Below are 21,203 nucleotides of genomic sequence, written 5' to 3'. Positions count from 1 at the left end.
GATTTACACTGAGTCATTCCTATTACAGAGGTTTTTCTTCTTTAGAGAAACCTCTTACTCTGACGAACTATACAAGTACTGGTATAGTCAGCAAAAAAATTATAATAAGGTGTTATACCGGTAACTGCAGATGTGGTGAAGATAATTATGTACGTGTGAATGTGTAGGTTTATGATAGAAGCTTTCATTTTTCAGAGTGTTAAAACTAAAATTAATCATTGTTATGTTAACGGAATAATAATTTTGTCATCAGTTGTGTTGAAGTTTTTTCACCCCTGAAAATATTTGGAAACTAGAACAAGTGTCAAGGTAATGGAAAACATGTTAGAAACACGTTTCAACTTTATATTTACAAGTACGTCTGACCCTTTGGTTATGTACATGTATACTATAAACACATGTGACAGACATGTACAATTTATATTTTATACACACATTTAACTTCACTTGTCCTCAAATACAGCCACTATAAGATTGCTCACATTTAACAGGAATATTTCATCAATGTTGTAAGTTTGTATTCAAATATATCATGATAAAATGCTAAGACAGACAAGTTTCGTGAACTTCATAGTGGCGTTGTGGGTGTAGAAGTTCTTTGCAGATATCTTGACCTTTACATGTTTACCAGAATGTCCAGTGGAGAAGAGAACTAACAACACTTGAAGTACAGAATCAACAGAGCAAATGATTGAAATATGGAAAGCTAATAGCTATCTCAGTATGTTGAACAAGGAAAGCAATCACTGGTTCAAGTGATTCCTCAGCTCTGTATTGAGCAGAACAGTCAATATTTATCACAAATGAAGATGTCTTCAGCTTCTTGAGAAATTTGTCTGGAGAAACCTTTATTACAGCATGCAGGTAGTTAAACACAGCAGACCATCTTGGTGAAATGAATGTTTATGGAACATTCTTCCTATTTTAAATATACCGAGTAATTTGTAGCTTTAGGCTTTGAGGTTATGTAAGTATTTATATAAATATGGTAAATTTTGATATTTGATTCAATTTTATCCGATGCATTTTGAAAGGTTTCTGTAATTGAAAAAAATGTTTTCAACAAGTTTCTGTTTGTTCTGTGTATGAAAGGTCAGGTACATTCATGATAAACTGTAAAACATGCCTTTTTAAACCAACATCTTTTTTAAAATTAGCAAATTTAGCTAAGTCATTCAATCCTCTAATTTAAAATGTCCCTAATTTAAACTTTTTACTGTTTTACTATGGTTTTATAAGATGTCATTTCAGCCAAATTTAAAACCAGCTGATTGCAATAAAAATAAAAAAAGCTTAAAAAACATGCGGCTTATCAAAGTGTTTTACAGTATTCTGGTGATGAAGTGTACCTATTTACAAATTCATCAAAATTTGGATTCAAATGTCATATAATATTAGGATACATTTTTGATGTGTACCATTCCTCATGCTATTCCTCATGGCTACTTCCATTCAAAAAATTTTATTTTTGCCATGAGATAAGAGATGGGTTGTTGGTTCATATTGTGGTGTTTTATTAGTCTTGACACATCTCCATTTTATCTGTGACCCAGTGTGACCTGCTTTTACTAGGGTTCAGTTCATCAAAAGCAGCTCTACCTATGGCAGTGATGTTTGCTCAGGGTTTGATATTTTTAGCTTGTCTGGCTTCATTTGTTTGCAGTGTGTGGTACGGTAATTGCTGCCCTGTAAACACTAGTAGTGCCAATGTCAGGACAAATTTAGCAGTCATTTTCTCTTGTTAAGGCTTACTATGTGCCTCATCAGTATGAATTAAACTGATTTTCACTTTGATATTTTTTCAAATGCATGTAGAATATTGACAGTTTCTGCATGGTCTCGTTAGACTAGGTTGCCAATTCTCCAATGATCAACATGGTTCATTGATAAATTCAGAAAGTTTGTGTGTTCAATATTACTTTGATAAAATCTACCAGGTTTAATTCTATTAATTGTATTTCAAAAGTAGGTTGGCTCTACTATTTTACCATATGGCTGTTATGTATTGCCTCAGGCCAGTTCAGCATTCAATGGTGTGCTTTCACTCAAATGTTTGATTTTAGCTGTCTGCATTTTCCATTTTATGCATTGACAGGACACAGATGGGTGTAAGTTACAGGTTACATGTATGAATACTGTGTGTGTGTAACATTGGTTTTTGGAAATGAATATGTAAATAAATGTAAAATTTATGTCAGTGAAGATTGTAAGGAAAGAAGAAATAAATTATTGAAAAGATAGAAAACCAGAGTGATAATTCTTGCAAATGATGCAGTGTAAAGGTAAATTTAGGCATGTATGGGTACCATAGTCACAAAAATTCTTGGCTCTGGAGTGAAACACTTGTTATCAACATTCTATGTTGTTTCTCAGAAAGTTTTGTACAAAAATGATTATCAATTGTTTGCAGGTTGATGTAAAGATTATTTGAAAGCAAACCAATAGTAAACCATATTTGTATAAATGTCCCCACTTATTAACTATTTTAACAATCTGCTTGCCAGATTATGCGGGTTATTACATATTTTCCTGATTGAAAAGAGAATTCTGTCTTCCGAAGATCTTGTGGTCGGTAGTGATGGAGTGTTCAGTACATGTATAAGCATACATGACCATCATGCAACTAGTTGATATACAGTCATTTTAATTAGTGATAAATCAATAGAAACATTTTGAAGAGAATACCTAGCTGTCGTCTTTCATTTGTTGGCAATAATTTAAGTCTTGAATCTTGTTTGGATATGAAAGGCTACAGTTGTTTTGGCAATCCATTATCTCTTGTTATGTTGTTATTATCTGTGGTATGTCTTCCACATCCAAGAATGTTTGGAGTACACTGTAAATCATGTGATAACCATCAGCTTGAGCTGAGAACTCTAGATAGTCTTGGCTCCATCCCCCACCCTGACACTGATAAGTAGTGGATGACCTACATGCTATTTTGCCTGGGTAGTCTTGGCTCCATCCCCCACCCTTACACTGATAAGTAGTGGATGACCTACATGCTATTTGGCTTGTTACATGTAAATTATGAGTAGTATCACCAGAACACAGTGATCAATGCAAGTGACAAATACAGGCAGGCTGTGTCAGATTGTCAACAGTATTTCAAACCCTGCCAAATGTTCCATAAATCTGTGAAGTCACTGAGAAGGGAACAAGGCTTGAGATGAAACTAGATGTACACATAAGTACAAGCCAATTTCATAGAACGCATGTTACTACATGCATTCACGCCATCATCATAGTACTCTACAAAATGCTACACTATTTACACAACTATTTACACGCAGCACCGCCATATCCACAAACATTATCATCACTAGTTTTATCACCACTGCAACAATCACCATCACTACTCTGTCACTATGTAGTCACCTGATTGACTACTGTATGTACGATTTAAACAGCTACAGTTACACTTACATGTAGTCCTGTGTTAGTATTTTCAGGACTACGTAAGTATTGGCTGCCTCTGGTGTTATCTATAAAAGATAGCCCTTCATTACCGGCCTTGTTTGCTCCAACACATGGAAATGTGCGATATGAAAGAATTTTACTGAAAGTAACATGGGTCCACCAAGCTTCAAAATAACAGTTGAACAGTGAGGTGTCAGTATCCTAGGGAAATATTCTTGAAGACATGCAGAAATTTTGTAACAGAGCCAAAATGTAGTAACTTTGATGAGATGATTATGTTCTAAAATGGTTTTCCGTAAATATTACTACTGGCAATTCAAAGAAAATTCTTATGATGTGTTGCATATAAAAAGAAATTTGATATCTAGGGTAGATTCATATTGGTTTGAAGGGCACCTCAAATATTGAAATTGTATTTTGTGATGTGGCTGTTATAATACAAATATGTCAAAAGGTGAAGAAGTTTTGGCATTCTGACATATAGACCAATAGCCTTGATGCAAATAACTCTCTCCAAAGGGGAAATTGAGATTTGGAATATGAACAGTGCAATTGAAGGTCACACAGATGTCTATTTCAATATTGATGGTTCAAAGCTACAAAGAGATACAGTATGTCATGAGTACATTGGAAATGATGGGGTACTCATTCGGTTTCCATATACAGTATCAAACAGCTCCAGTGAGTTCATCTTGAGTGCAGACTTGCTTCAGAATATGTTACACCATAGTGATATCCATACACTCAATATAGGACATGGTTTAGCTGTCTGTGATTGTTTGACAACCTCAAGGTTCAAATTACAGTTTCGCTTTTCCTCTTTGAACAAATTTTCCTTTCTAAAGCTGTTATTTATGTAAATGTAGTCCTTAGTGGATGGAAGATTTAATGGCATTTGTTCAGATGAATGAATTTACTGAGAAATATTTGTAACTGGCGGGCAAGTTTTGGTATGCATCATTGTTTAGATTGTCTAGTACGGTCATATACACGTCCTACTGTCAACAGTTTTGCACAGTCTTTGCGTATCAACAAATGGGAAGACCTCTTTATCCACATTCAGGACATGCAATGGATAAGTTAGAAGTCCCATACAGGTAATAGTTTCATCAGATAATGTGATGAGAGATAGCTGCTTTCACAAAATTAATCACCTGTGCCATAGATGTCAGCCTTATCTTTGTCTCTGCTTATCTAACCATGAGCAAACCAGGGAAAGTACCATGCTAATTCTAGTTTGAACATGTGATTTGGAGTTTAAGTGTACATGAGACTTATCAATATATACCAATTTATGGTACCCTTTATGGTTCAGAAAGGTGTATATGTGTGTTGTGAAGTTACAGCATCACACGCTACTCTCTGTTACTTTCCTTTACCATGGTAGAATTCTGACTGAAGGGCAAAGACAGCTGAAAACAGATTTATGGGACTGTCCCTTTAGTGAATAGCCAATGTGTTCTTCCCGCATATTTTGAACAATGCTTACCTTACCACAGCATAAAAGTGCCCATACATGTATTTTTGTACCATAACTCTTACAGGATACTGTGACCCCAAAGAAGCCCTAAATTGCAAGAGTAAAAGTGAATTTTTGGTCCGTTGAATACAAAGTGTGATTTCTAGAAAACTGCCTTTCTTCAGGTTATCTAACATCTAATGAGTGATGTGAATGCTGTATCATATATCACGTCATGGAAAATAATCTGACATTTTTAGGTGTAATTTATTTCACCATCAGAATCCTGTAAAATGTCACTTATTTAGCAAATAAATATGTATTCAGGGTATCGTGTGTAGGTGGATTGCTAGGTCAGACCAACATTTGATGAGCAGAAATACAAATGCCAGGAAATTCAATGTGTAGGACACAGATAACTTTATAATGTTACCCATTCACCATCATGGTTTGGCCCAAACCAATGGTGATTGTTGATCGGTTTACAGGGAATTGGGGATGAACAGGTTACAAATCTTTGTGCACGTACATCATTTGACATCAACATGCATTGCAACATATGTGAGTACCTTATAACTGTGTACATTATGAAACAGTGAGTAATATTAGATCCTGGTACGATGCAGTGACTGTTAGAAATATCTTTTTATATCATAGTCTCTCCAAGCTGGTATTTTCCATGCATTGGTGTCAGGTATTTGTGTTCATTATATTTTAAAAAGATGGTAGGATGATTTTACATATGTAAAGTTATCAGTGATTCTTTCTTGAAATATATATTGTCAAATTCTAGCCCGGTAACCAAAAAATGATAAGCTCTTAATGTCATATTGACTCAATTTGCAACCAATAGAATGCTGCGTACTGCAGCATATTTTTATTGGGAAGTCAATTTTTTACCTTTTATGCAGACCATTTGGGTACTTACTCGGTTGCAAGTTTCCATAGCAACCAATCAATGTATTTCACCCGGTTGTAAGGTGGGAATGGTTTCCAAGACAATTATTTCATGTGTACTGACTACCAATTTGAAACTGGATTGATTTTCTATTCTAATCACAAGACACAGATGGTAGAGATGGATGAAGCTGGAACATAGCTGTTATAGTTGTATATCGATATATTTTGTCAAGATGGTTGATGGTGATTACTCGTAGGTAGCAGTTTGAGATATTAATTCTCTGCTAAAATAGCCATCAATCAGCCATCCCAACAATGTTAATTATTGGCAGTGTCTTTAGTTTAATCTTTTAACTAAGGCCTTTTTGTGTTGATTACAAAACTGTCGTTGCATACAAGTATAAAGATAGTGAAAATATTTGGCAGGTCACTGGTCTTAAAAGCCTGACAGCATGTCTTTGATATGAAGCCATTGCAGTATTGCCCTAATGGAGTGTGAATGTAGGTTGAAATTCAAAGTTCAAATGCAAAGTTGTGCATTTGATGTTGTGTTTTGTACAGTGTTGGTGTAAATAATAAACTAGGCCATCCAATAGATTTGGTAATACTTAACTTTCACTCATTAGAGGAAGAGGAGGCCGCCTTCAGAAATAATTATTTCACAACCGATTATGCTGTTGTCATTATCATTCCATTGTAATTTGTATGGTATATTTACTTTTCAAGAATTAATGACATGATAAATTCTTGTAACTCATCAATTTTTTAATAGAAGAAACAAAACTTATGGATGAATGAAAATTATTTTTTTGAATGTATTTTATAAATTTTTAAAAAGGTCATTTTCTGTCATGATTGCCTCACCAGTTCAAGTAATTTAGAGTGGAAGTGTACACAGGTGTGTTGAAAGTACAGCCAATTTTCTGGCATAGGTATTGTGTTCCTACTGGCTTGCAAAGCTCAATCAATATCATGCCTTAAAATGGCATAGCCCAGAGGCAATAGAGAAATCTTACATCAATGAAATTATATTGCTAGCACAGTCTGAAACAGTAAATTAGCCACACAGACTCACTATCTGCTGCCATCTATCTTATTAAGTGTGTCTGTGATGGAGAAGTTGAGTCTATCCAAGATACGTCATGTGATGCAGGTTGGATTTAATGGACCAATCAGGGAGAAGTTTCTCAATGGCATCCTTGATTGTGTTGATAGGCACAGACCAAAATACAGGCCGAGAAATGGTAAATCACCTCATGTAACTGTTTCAATGGCATTTGTTGAACTTCTTCCACCACTTTTTGGAAATTGTTTGAATTCATGATTTTTTCATCATGTCTTTCCAAGGATGGATTTTTATATCATGGCAGGATCTGGATAAGTTACAAATTTATGTGCATAATATTTGGTGATAAGAAAGAAGTACACTAGGAATGACTGGTACTAAATTTAGTCTGTTTAGAATGTATTTACGATAATTTTACATGACATAGCATTTTGTATAGATTCTATCTTGGCACTGCTTATATGATATTATCTCCGGTCAGTACATTATATCTGTTTCATATTTTGCTCTGTTAGAACACAGAAGGTAACATATGGCCAAATGATAGGTTGACTGTAATACAAAGATGAATGATATCGCAAGATATTGGAGGTATTGGATATTGGTAGAATATAATGGATCAGGTGGATAAAAATAGAGTACTGTAATAATTTCAACGATTTAACATTCCATAGATATGTCTAGATGCAAGGATGGCTGGCAATATTGGAATTGGTGCTGCACATGTGATGAATTTTATCTGACAATATTGGACCAATGTCTCGTTACATTGCTTAACTAGATAGCTTTATCTATTTCCAGCCTGTAGATCCACTGCTCCTCATTGTTTGCATAGAAGGCTGCATAAGTCACATTTTCTTTGCTCAAAGCCACATGTGTATTAGCCTCCTGCTTGCTAAATAAGACATTGTTATTCCGAGGAGGATGTCAGTAGCCAAAGAAGCTGTATTTTCTTGCTCAAGTTAACTGACCCGGTGCCAGTATCATATCATAGAAAGAATACCGCCACATTCTAGGTATAATCGGCTGGATTTTATTTCTATAGAATTATGCCGGCAATCGTAATGTGATTTGTCATGACTTATTCTGTGACTGGGCACAAAGTGGTATCTTGGGGCTTGCTACAAATGTGGTGGAGATAATGATACAGGCGTAGTGAGTCATTGTGTTTCGCGGCACCTCACAATACAGGCAGGATTCAGCACTCACTGTTATGGGATGGAAATTGATCAAATCTAGCGTAAATGACCTGGGGCCTTAAAACGGGTTTGAAGGTATAAACATGACTATGTATCAATCTTGCTGTGACAGATATTGAGAAATTATTCAGTGGCTGCCATTGGTTTTACGGTTATTAATGTGTGTTCTTTGTGACAGCATTGTGTAGGACACTTGTACAGCTTGACCCATTTCCTAAAATTTTTTCTCGACTCTTCATCGGAGCAGATGTTAGGTCTGTCAGAAAAGAGAAATGAAAATCAAAAATTCTTGTAAACCATTCCATTTTGTAATAAAATTTAAAGTGTGTGACTGTGGTATAAATGCAATCCACAGAAGTAGATTGCTCAACATCTTTACATTAATAAATGTAGATTTGCTTCACTGAAGCTTGCCATACTACAACGCACCAGCTCTGGTATTGATACCATCTAGAAATTATGATTTGCCTTGGAAGGATGGAGGTGTTCTCAGACCAACCACCAAGGACACCAATGTTATTGTTAGTTTTTCCAGAGAGCCTTCAAAGTTGAAGTTAAAATAGGGCCAGTCAGATATGAAAGCAGAGAATAGTGGCAACAGACACATAGAAAGGAAGTTAGAAGATATTAGACATCAAGATGAGTCTGTATGGGTGAAAGTGAAGGAGAGAAATTACAGAAAAAAACCAAGCAGATGTCATTGACAGTTTTCATTCAAATGTTCTACTGGGAATTTAGGTCTGTGTGTAGTATCTCTCAATCCACAGTAATATCAACATTGGTAGTAATCACCTTGAAGCATTTTGCACTATGGCCTGAAAGTGTGTGCTGCACTCAGTAATAAAACTCATCAGTGAGTGACTTGGGTCAATGTGCCTCTTCCATGCACTTTTCCCAGTGATAGCCTCCTGAACTGTACAGTGTATGAGTCATTCACTATACACCAATTTTATCAATCAGGTTGGGTTTAGTATTTGTTAATCTAGGAAGTGAAGTTTCTCTGATACAATTGTAAGAAGTTGATTGCATATTGATGGCAGCATAATCCTTTGAAATGACGGTCCATTTAGCGGTTACATTAGCCGGCCTGCATAGTATCACATGTTCAATACTGTAATAGATATGACTAATGCTGCAATTTACATCATATTTCAAATAATAAGTAACCTTTGACTTTGCATCTCCATAGCTACAATGCAGCCAACCCCCACCCTGTCAATACAAATGGATTGGTCCATGTGGCATAGGATATGATCAATTCAGATGATTTTAACGGTGAAAAGGGGAGGCTTAACTTGTTTCAATGAACTTTGGGAATTATTGAATATCAAAATCATGCAGTATTTGCCTAGTAATGTTCCTGACTATGTGCTTTTTGGAGTTTAGTGTAAACTATTGATATTGATATAGACCATGTCATGAACCCACACTGCGAATTTCGATATGTGACTAGGTTTTAATTTGCCAGAAATGTGTGTTCATTTTAGGTATACACAGATGAATCAATAAATATTAAAATATGCCATGAACATGAAAAAAAAGAAAACTATTGACTTTTGACTCTCTTTGTTCATGCCAATGAATCACTGAAATCAACATTGATGAAATTGAACCTGGATGATGAAAGTGGGATGTAAAGATCTACAGGAAACAGCTTTAAGAATTTGACTTGCAGTTTTCTCCCTGTTTGGGATTTTCAATTTCCGATGGAAGTAAGTTTTCCTCAGGAGAAATGCAGCTCAGTCACGTAAAACACTGATAACATGTACATGATAAAGCAACTGATTCCCATAGCAATTCCAGGGAGCCCATATTGTCATATACTCAGCATAGTTGAATTTGCAGAGAATAATGTACCACCTTCAGTAACATACTTCCAGTGTCTTAGCAAAGGTTGAGTAGTCTACACAATTCAGATTTAAGGTGGTAGTAGTACCAAATATATTCTGGAATCGCGGTCAGGCTGAACAGATACCTTAGTTTGCTGTACCGTGGTGGAAATGTAATTTTCAAAGAAATTATTCAAATGGCTTGAGAATGGCAGATTGCTTCAGATTTGTCACTGCCTGTCACATCACATGATATCATATCAGTTTAAAGTGACTGACACTGAGAACAATATCATAATGAATAGTAAAGAAAGTTTGACCTGAGAAACTTTGTTATGAATTAGCAAATTTATTTCATATCTTTTGTTGGTATCATTGCCATGTAGATTTACCATTGTATGCCATCCATACCAATTACTATCTTATGCCAAAACTGTTCAATACTTTGAAGGGATGATATTGAATTGTCATGTTGTTGTATGGGTCATATCCAGGGCAACAATTATGTAAATCAGAATCAGGTAATACCATTGTGGTTTGTCCATTATATTCCAAATATGGATCAGGTGTTCTCGGTTAAACGATTTACAAAAGAAATTTCAGAAATAATTACACTGTGTCAAATCGAAATTGGGAACATACATCTCTGTTAAGTTTGCTTGTTTCTTATCAGGATGGATAATAAGGTGCACGTTCCAGTGATCACATTTCATCTTTAAAGTGTTCTGAAAGTCACCTGGAAATCCCAGGGAACTCTTGTAATAGGAAGCCAACATACTATCCACACTGTTGTCCCCCCAAAGCTGTGTTATCAAAATCTCAGATAGGAAGCATTATACAGTGTGTTTCATATGCCCTTGTAGCCTTTTCTGCAGTTCAGATTTCAGATGGATTTATTCAAATTTGATCATTTTCTATATGTCAGTACTCTAAAAAGACAATTTCAAGAGACAAAATTACTTGTGATTGTCACCTTCTTGTACTGCAAATCTTCGGCATTTCAAATGCTTGAAAACCACTATGATACACTGTGCTACTATCTGGGAATGTGGGTTTACCTAGCACTTATTGATTTATGTGTTGTTTTTTGACCAATGTACTGACTTTGTTTTGGGTGAGTAACCCTCTATGCGCCAATATATATGTGTACTTTCAAAGTCCAACTGTAGTACAAATGTATTACTGTGGACCAAACTTAGCGTACATGTAACTACAGTGGGCTGCATCAAATTCACATCAACTGAAGCTTTCCGGTATGTTTTTAGTGCTTTGTCTTGTGTATGTTCCCCTTGATGTTCAACTCCTGGGTACATATACATTATTGTGCAGTGTATGCTTAAATATGTCAGATATGTACCCTTGACTAGTGAAAAGACCAAACATATACGTAGAATGAAGTAATGGCCCTCTTTTTGCAGTGCATTGGTCAGTTCAACTCTCATGTACAAAGGTACCTGTGCAAAAACTATTATATTTGGAACTTACTCATCACAAAAATATTGATAAAAATGTCATACATGTAGATCATATTGTACCTGACGATGATTGTTATTACCCATAACTTGTTTGAATGATGTCAGAAACATACTTTTCTGATAAGATTTATGAAGAAAGTGACCATCAATCAGTGTCAGCTGCAGTAGATTGATCAGAAGAAGAGTTTTATGTGCTGCTCACAGTACATCTTCCTTGGTTGTGTATACTTTATTGAGAAATCGATATGGACATGTCATAGGAATTGCTTCAGGCATAGTAACAAACTCACAGAGAAAGACAAACAGAGTGTAAGCTAGACTGTTTCATACCGCAGAGTTAATTTGTGTTATGGAAGCTTTTTTTTGTAATAGAATTATGAAAAAAAGATTCAGATGTTTATTTAAGGTTCAAATTTATGTTGAAATACTTTTGTTTGCTTTGCTTCTGAGCCGCCAAAGAATTTCTTGAAAGTCAATGTAAAAACATCCAACAAGTTCAAGTGCATTAGTTGTCATGGTAACATCCACTACACTGCTAAATACTTTAAGTACAACACAGAAGAAACTCTCATTCTTGACATTGTTTGCTCACAGTGTAACTTAAAGCTCTAGACATTTTACCCTTGACATTTTACTTGATGTTTCATCTATCTTGGTGAAATTCTGTACAACCAAACACACAATCTAGGAAGTGGTGGCAAACCTTCAGTGAGTCACAGAATCCACTAACAATGTCAGGTCAATGTTTGCCTCACCCCGTATCTCATTTTTCATGTACACTCTATAGAAACTCAACTTCCCTTTCACAGCCGTGCTCTTCTGAGAACAAGAGCAACCCGTGAGCAGTGGTACTCTCCAGGTATTTGAGTCTCAGAGGTAAAGTAGGTTCAGGTGTGTGTTCTGGCAAAATCAGAAAGGTGTAACAATTGTTGTAGTCAGTTTCACTAGTACTGTGACATCTGTCAACAGCCAAGTTGAAGGGTGCACAACAATGATCATAGGAGATCTCTATTTTACAGGACAGCACTTCAATCAATGTATTTGTGGATTCAGAGTCCGTGTTCTGGAAATTTGAGAATTGTTGACTTTTAGTTTTGGATATCTGTTTTCAACATTCTTATCACCCATCGTCTTGTAAGCGTGAGAAAAAAATCAAAGAAATGTAGTACTGATAGGAGTTACCATACTTGATGGAGAAACTCTCAGCCCTGTGGTAAACGTACTTGTTTCTATTCAGACAGTCAGTTCCATTGACTCTCTTTCACATGTAAATCACTCATTGACAATCAAGGCTGTGGTCAAGAGCAGATGTGTCTGCATCAACTGAGGTAACCCAGTGGGATTACAGTGTCACAGGTTTGATACCAGTCTATGAATTTACTGTTTCATATCATGCTCTGTCATGTTGCTTTTATACTGTCACTTTTCACAGCAATGCATAGTGTTGATGCAATGATGTCAAACATGAAAATATTATTCACTGACAGTCACAGTATGTGTAGAAGTCAGGACTGGCTGCATAGACTTCAATCAGACAGGTGTTCACATGATACAATATGCTATTTTCACTATGAGTCTGCTTCCTGAGTTACAAGGTAATATTGTATATGTGTATAAGATACTTTTAGGGCAAGTACTGTAGTAGGTGGAAAAGATTTGTAGTACTTCCCTTTGATCTGATATCCTAATAGGGTGTGCAATTACCTATTTCAGACAGGAACTGAGAAAGCGTAACAGTATTTAAAGATGTATAAACTTAAGAACGCTACTCATGTTTTACACAAGTGCAGATAGTGTAACATTGGCTTGGATAAGAGAGTTGAGTGGGGAAGTTTGCGAGACTACATAGATGACTGCTTTGCTTTGCTGGAAAATTACAGGGATGTGTCATCAACACAGAGGTGTCAGTTAAAGTAATTTTTGTTTGGTTGGTTTGCTGTTGTACCTGTGTATGGAAGAATAGTTGATCAATGTGACGGTGTTAGAGATACATGTCCATGCAAACAAGATGGCATAGGTCAGATCACCCTAGTTGGGTTTGCAAAATATAAACAACAAACTCATGCCATGATTCTTCTAGAGCTGAAATTCATATGTACAATGTGTACTACTGTATGACAGCTACAGTAGTTCCGATGTTTAGAGGGTGAAAATGAAGATTCTTGTCTGTGATAATTTTCATATAAAATGGAGATGGCTAAATGCATACATGTAGCTTGAACTTGACCTCTCTTGCGTGTGAGCATTCTAAGCATGTTTGTGTTTAATGTTTGAAATCAGTTGTTCAGGGGTCTTCTTACATTGCTACAGGGAATTCTGAACTTCAATTCCTACTCTGTCTACTGAGATTGTCATCAGTATTTGATGGGAATTATAAGGTCATAACCTGTCTTGTAAGTTCCCAAGATCTGCACCAGAAATACTGATTTGCATTCCGACAGTGAAGAGACATGTAGGGACTCACAGAATAGGACCTGGCAATGTGTATAAAAACGGACTGTCAACAAAGTTGATAAAAACACTCAAGAATAAGAAAACTTCCATGTTTACACAATACACAAAGTGTGTAGTTTAACCCTATACCGGTATCTGTTTTAGAAATGGTACGGGTAGGTACAACCACAACATTAAAAACAATAGGTATTTTAGCAGACTTTAGAAGTGAAGCTGGTACTGGAACAAACTGGCAGACACACCTTGCTACACTCAGTGCAAGCTTTGCAACACTGGAAGGATAGTCTTGGAGGAAAGGTGGTTCACAGATAACCAACCACTAATGGATGTGGAAGTTATACAGTCAGGTTTACATTTGGGATACAGATTTCAGTCAGAACCACTAAATCACCGCAGAGAACTACTTCAAGTAGTCTTAGTTTAGAAAGGGAAGGTCAGAAGAAATCCAATTAGGTACCGTACTGATGAATAGCAGAGAAGGAGGTTATGACCTGTTGGGCAGAAAGGTCAACCACATATCCTGTCCACTTAGGGAATTGTGACTGTTATGATACTGTAAACATTTCCTAACTTAAGTCCCAGGATATTTTGTAGGAAGTTAAACACTTCTGAAAAAATATCTGTTTCACAAGAAGAATTCTAATTCCATGATTACTGTCCATTAGAGAAGGAAATGTTTTTCAACATCGTCAAAAATTAAGAATTTTTGTCTTAAAGGTGTACACCACATAGGTGTTCAGAATGCATAATAAAGAAATGCCATGTACTCACTGTCTTGAATCAAGTGCTTCGCCTTTCAGTTGTCCTTAACTATTTGTGTTCTGTTGAAATATTAATTCCTACTTTTAATTCCAAGTTGCAGATGTAAAAAAGATACACAGTACCAACCAAACAGTTCATCTACCCACTTAATCAACATACCCCTTGCCCAACCCTATCGTTTTGAAGGTGTTTGTTGGTCTACATAACAAACTTTGGGTAAAAGATTTGACCATTGCATTAGCGTACACATAACCCCATTGGTGGATAAATATTTCTATCATCTTTGATTATCAGGCTAGTTTGCCTGAGTGATTCTATGATGATTGAAAGTGTGTTTGGATTTCATTTCAAACATGTGGTGTCTCTATGATAAAAAGGGATTTCTTTTCATATAGCATATGACAGACACTGTGTAAATGTTTGTATTATATTACACAGACATTCGCTGTGCAATAGAGCTGTTCAGTGTGTTGAAAATAAACTGTAAATTTGATGCTATTTACATCAGAGCATAACACTGAGCCGTCTTTGATGGAAGCCGCCAAGGTGGAAACCATAAGACTTGTAACGATCGGATTGATAAGCATGTCTGCCAGTGGCAGCTGATCAGTTCCTTTGACGTCAGCATGAACTCATTCCCTCAAGGTCAGAAACAGTCTGAAGGGTATTGCAAGCATTTAGGAAGAGTTTAAACATTAAAGATAAGAAGTGGCATGCTTTTATTATGCATAGTTCAGGGATACAGCTCAAAGATCAACCTTGTATTCATGCAAATACTCTGTAGCAGTGCAGTTCAAATATTGAACACTCCAACTTTCACTCTAAGTGAACTGTTTTCGAATGATCAGTGTATTTTCATCATATTTTTGTGTTTTATAGTATGTGTCTTCATATTAAATGAAACCAAATGATTATTTTCAAGACAACTAGGTGTTTCCTTTGAAGTTTTGATATTATGAAATAAAATTTTAATGAGTTCGGTCATCAAATGCCAGGTAAAATTGGCCATAAATTTTACATGATATGAATATTATATGATATCTGGTTTGCTTCTGTGGCACTGACATATTTATCAACTCTGAGCATCTCTTATGAACTGCAATATGAGCTAACCCTAGAGAAATATGGTTTGATTGTCTATCCCAAACCAATTCAGACTGTGTTATCCCAAACCAAGTCAGACTGTGTTATCCCAAACCAAGTCAGACTGTGTTATCCCAAACCAAGTCAGACTGTGTTATCCCAAACCAAGTCAGACTGTGTTATCCCAAACCAAGTCAGACTGTGTTATCCCAAACCAAGTCAGACTGTGTTATCCCAAACCAAGTCAGACTGTGTTATCCCAAACCAAGTCAGACTGTGTTATCCCAAACCAAGTCAGACTGTGTTATCCCAAACCAAGTCAGACTGTGTTATCCCAAACCAAGTCAGACTGTGTTATCCCAAACCAAGTCAGACTGTGTTATCCCAAACCAAGTCAGACTGTGTTATCCAAACCAAGTCAGACTGTGTTATCCCAAACCAAGTCAGACTGTGTTATCCCAAACCAAGTCAGACTGTGTTATCCCAAACCAAGTCAGACTGTGTTATCCCAAACCAAGTCAGACTGTGTTATCCCAAACCAAGTCAGACTGTGTTATCCCAAACCAAGTCAGACTGTGTTATCCCAAACCAAGTCAGACTGTGTTATCCCAAACCAAGTCAGACTGTGTTATCCCAAACCAAGTCAGACTGTGTTATCCCAAACCAAGTCAGACTGTGTTATCCCAAACCAAGTCAGACTGTGTTATCCCAAACCAAGTCAGACTGTGTTATCCCAAACCAAGTCAGACTGTGTTATCCCAAACCAAGTCAGACTGTGTTATCCCAAACCAAGTCAGACTGTGTTATCCCAAACCAAGTCAGAACTGTGTTATCCCAAACCAAGTCAGACTGTGTTATCCCAAACCAAGTCAGACTGTGTTATCCCAAACCAAGTCAGACTGTGTTATCCCAAACCAATTCAGACTGTGTTATCCCAAACCAAGTCAGACTGTGTTATCCCAAACCAAGTCAGACTGTGTTATCCCAAACCAAGTCAGACTGTGTTATCCCAAACCAAGTCAGACTGTGTTATCCCAAACCAATTCAGACTGTGTTATCCCAAACCAAGTCAGACTGTGTTATCCCAAACCAAGTCAGACTGTGTTATCCCAAACCAAGTCAGACTGTGTTATCCCAAACCAAGTCAGACTGTGTTATCCCAAACCAAGTCAGACTGTGTTATCCCAAACCAAGTCAGACTGTGTTATCCCAAACCAAGTCAGACTGTGTTATCCCAAACCAAGTCAGACTGTGTTATCCCAAACCAAGTCAGACTGTGTTATCCCAAACCAAGTCAGACTGTGTTATCCCAAACCAAGTCAGACTGTGTTATCCCAAACCAATTCAGACTGTGTTATCCCAAACCAAGTCAGACTGTGTTATCCCAAACCAAGTCAGACTGTGTTATCCCAAACCAAGTCAGACTGTGTTATCCCAAACCAAGTCAGACTGTGTTATCCCAAACCAAGTCAGACTGTGTTATCCCAAACCAATTCAGACTGTGTTATCCCAAACCAAGTCAGACTGTTATCCCAAACCAATTCAGTTCATGTCACTTCTTCTTATTACCTTTACACCTGGTACTGGTAGACATGGTTTGACCCAAAGTATTAAATTGAAAAGAGAAACCAACTGAAACAAAATATTAGTCAAATCAACGGTTAACAGTCAAACTCATCTGCCAATAACATTCCAAGTATTCTCATGCATGTGTAACCATAGAGAAACCGTCAATGGAGCTGTGTGATCTTTCCAGATACTATTAGGAAATTGATCATTCCGTAATTATAACTCTGATACATCCTGAATGCCTATGAATTTGAGGTCAATTTCTTGCAACAAACCTATCCAGCGAATCAAAGAAGTAAAAACTAATATCTGAGAGAGTATTATACTTTTATTCAAAAAAAAGATGATCAGTATTTTTCAACTTCGCAGACATAATAGTGTAGTTTTCTCCTCTCCAAGGATTTTTGAAATCTCAGCTGAGTAGCCTAATCAAGTATGCATGGCTATTTGTCCTCTGCTGGCCATTTAGAGTTCCTTTCTCATTTCTTAGCTGTTCCTGAGGGTCAAAGTGGTTTTAAGATGTGTTAGTTAGATACTGGTGCTCTTGAAATAACCCGTACACTACAGCAATGGGTATTCCACAATTTGAAGCTTTAGGTTCATTAATATGCATGAAGGTAAACATGTTCAGCCCACGGAACATTCAGGAAACTGCGACAGTCTCTGTGGAAAACATAATTCACAAAATGTTGACAAATTGTTATTTTGCAACAGGAAATATGTAGACGATCATATTTTAGACATTTTCGCTCATGTGTAGTTTTTGCTATCTCATAAAATTCAGAACTTTAGTGTTCTAAAATAAGAATGGACAGTAGAAAAAGGAATGTCCATATTTGGTTCAAATATGTTTAATGACTGTCGAGCAATCAGTGTACAGTGTCCTATAGCTGACTGTCAACCAATCAGTGTACAGTGCTCTATAGCTGACTGTCAACCAATCAGTGTACAGTGTCCTATAGCTGACTGTCAACCAATCAGTGTACAGTGTCCTATAGCTGACTGTCAACCAATCAGTGTACAGTCCAACAAGTATAGCTGGCTATCAACCAACAGTGTACACAGTCCTATAGCTGACTGTCAACCAATCAGTGTACTGTCCTATAGCTGACTGTCAACCAATCAGTGTACAGTGTCCTATAGCTGACTGTCAACCAATCAGTGTACACAGTCCTATAGCTGACTGTCAACCAAAAGTGTAAACAGTCCTATTGCTGACTATCAATCAATCAGTGTACAGTGTCCTATAGCTGACTGTCAACCAATCAGTGTACAGTGTCCTATAGCTGACTGTCAACCAATCAGTGTACAGTGTCCTATAGCTGACTGTCAGCCAAATCAGTAAACAGTGTCTTGTATGTTATAGCTGATAAAGATTCCTATTGATGTTCCGTCATTGTTTACTAGCTAACCTTGCCTATAAACATAAAATGATACAGTACACAGCTAACCTTGACAACTGTACGTCTTGTATAAAGAATTACAACATACATGTATATTGTATATGTAAAGAGCTTGTCTAAAAAATGTATTCTTCCAAAAACAAGACCCAAGTAAAATAAAACAGGACTCTGAAATTTCATGATGTACCATTGTTCAATTAGCAAAATTGTCAAAATACTGGATGTTCTCCACATTATTACACTGTAATGAGTGTGAAATAAGACCACCAAAACTGAAGCAGTCGTAACTCTCATCAAAACATTCCACACACCAATTTGATCGACAGTTTATCCAATGCAACTTGGTAATTAACTTGCCAAAATTCTGTTGCACGGTATTATCAACATTACTTGCCATGATTTTGTGTGATTGTTATGTCAGACCTGCATAGACGTCTGTTTTTTTTCATGGCTATAAAATCTTCTTGTTGCCTTTTTGTCTGAAATAAGGAGTCTTAAAAAGTGGCTGTATCTCAATTAAAAAAACAGAATATACATTCACAGGACTTCTGGCATATGTATGTCTTGTAGGTTGGATCAGAAATTTCCTAAAGGTGTAGTATTTCTATCAAATACAGAATATTCACCAACCATCGTTGATTGGATTGGATTGCAGGGACTGCTTTGAAGATAGTGGCAGGCAATTTTCAACATGATATCAACGTTTCCACAGTGATCCCTCAAAGCAATCTCAGACAAATGTACCGCACACCATTAGTTTATGTGGGCGGTTTTCTCTTCAAAGCCATTACCTGAGAAGATTTTAACCAATTAAATTTGCAGACGCTTTCATAACCAAAAACAAAATAGCCTGTAGCTTGTGCATTGCTTTTTTCAGCCTGATATCTGCCATTGTCACGTAATTGATATTTCAATATTTATTTATGAATTACAGATGATATTTGTTAAATGTATTATTGTCCTATTCTTTCAGATTTAAGAAGATGGCTGTGTCGTCTTACGACCAGTTACTTCAACAAGTGGAATCACTGAAAGCTGAAAACTCGCATCTCCGCCAAGAGCTTCAAGACAACTCCAGCCATCTTACAAAGCTAGAATGTGAAGCATCGAACATGAAAGATGTCTTAACTCATATCCAAACAAGTATGCAAGAAGAAGAAACAAACCAAGATGCTTCTATAAGCGCTGCCAATGTGCCTGACAGTAGAGATCAGAACTCTAACAGTAAGACAAACCTCTTTGTGCTCTGTATGGTGTTGTGGATAACTCTAGAGGGCGCTATATCAAGATTTGATTAACATTATGTGGGTGTGTTGATAGGGTATGAGTTGATGACATCGTATAACGTAAACTTGGATTAAAGGCAAAACGTTATCAGACTGAATATTTGGCTGTTCTTTGGCTGTTGCTGCTTTTGAAATGGCTACTAACAATCTCAGACGTGTAGAGAGTAATACCTGTTCACATGTGTCATTGCTTTTGTATGTTCCTACAAGTTTCAGTAGAAAGAAAGTAGACCTATATATAAAGAAATGGGAGGGAATGAGTGAAGTACAGGAAGACAAATACCAGATACTACTTTCATGTGAACAATGATTGAGAATTTGAAAAGTTTTGGTTGGCTTGCTTTGGTAAAAAAGTTTCAGGTCATATCGATTTTCAGGTGTAGATGTCAATACTTACCAACAATGACAATAACCTTACAAAGATAGATGATCTACTTCAATGGTTATATTGATTATAGAAGCGGCTATACATTTGCCTGTTCTGCTGTGCTGCACACAAAGACACAAATAGGCATTTCACGTGTATGTTGGTTTTTAAAATACCAACCAAGTATGCTTGTCAAATTTGAGTTAACTTTACAATCTTTCTATCTTTCATGGAATTCGTCATTTCAGTTTGGAAGTTTGATTAATCACAATTCAGCTAAATATCGTCGGTCTAGTTTACTTGGTATTGTACATATTTTACCAGCTCATCTATTAATTCCTCAAAACCTATTAACACCTGTCCATGTCAAGACTTTCTTAAGGTATTTGTAAATCTAACAGTTCACAGACTCAGCTGAAGGTGTATTGGAAATATCTGTGTTGCTAGACAGTTCCTCCTCCAGCCTGTCAGTATTTGAGTAGGGGAGGATTAAGTTAAAATACATTAATTATTAATGAAGCAGTCTAGACAACCTCTGCCCTGGATGACTCTCAAAGGAATAAATTCACAGAAAAGCATAGCAAAAGTTTGAGAGATTCGTTAAAGAGTTTGGAAAACTGGATAATCAGGCGTTAATCACTGGCACAGCGGAGCAGCAACAGACACAGTTGTGCAAAGCATACCCATTACTTCTTTAGTATCCTGCAAGGTATTGTTTGTTGCTTTGACATTTCATTAAGAATATTTTCCAAGTTTGAATTTCTAGTTCATTGGTCAGCAACTTCAAAATGAAGCTTTCATCTTGCATTCACATGCAAGAAGACAATCTCAAGTAGCCTAGTTATGCATTGAATCTACTCAGAGCTATACACATAATCAATGACGGTCCATTTACGTACAGTGCTGAGAAACATTTCCTTGTAAATGGGAA

The 21,203-nt window shown here is 36.5% G+C and overlaps 1 protein-coding gene across 8 annotated transcripts in view; it reads left to right on the top strand.

Annotated features, from left to right (window-relative positions):
* Positions 1-21,203, top strand: part of LOC139117497 (adenomatous polyposis coli protein-like) — a 90,882-nt gene that overhangs the window by 31,432 nt on the left and 38,247 nt on the right. For 7 of the 8 annotated variants that reach the window (XM_070680654.1, XM_070680658.1, XM_070680656.1 and 4 more), the window contains exon 2: positions 19,593-19,843. In XM_070680654.1, the coding sequence (XP_070536755.1) occupies positions 19,603-19,843 (241 nt within the window). In that variant the 5' untranslated portion in view covers positions 19,593-19,602. Of the gene's footprint in view, positions 1-11,075; positions 11,127-19,592; positions 19,844-21,203 lie in introns of those variants that run through there. The other variant, XM_070680655.1, reaches the window with a different exon arrangement.

The sequence above is a fragment of the Ptychodera flava genome, chromosome 18 (genome assembly GCF_041260155.1).
Source record: "Ptychodera flava strain L36383 chromosome 18, AS_Pfla_20210202, whole genome shotgun sequence".
Classification (NCBI taxonomy): domain Eukaryota; kingdom Metazoa; phylum Hemichordata; class Enteropneusta; family Ptychoderidae; genus Ptychodera; species Ptychodera flava.
This window is presented reverse-complemented; position numbering and strand designations above follow the sequence as displayed.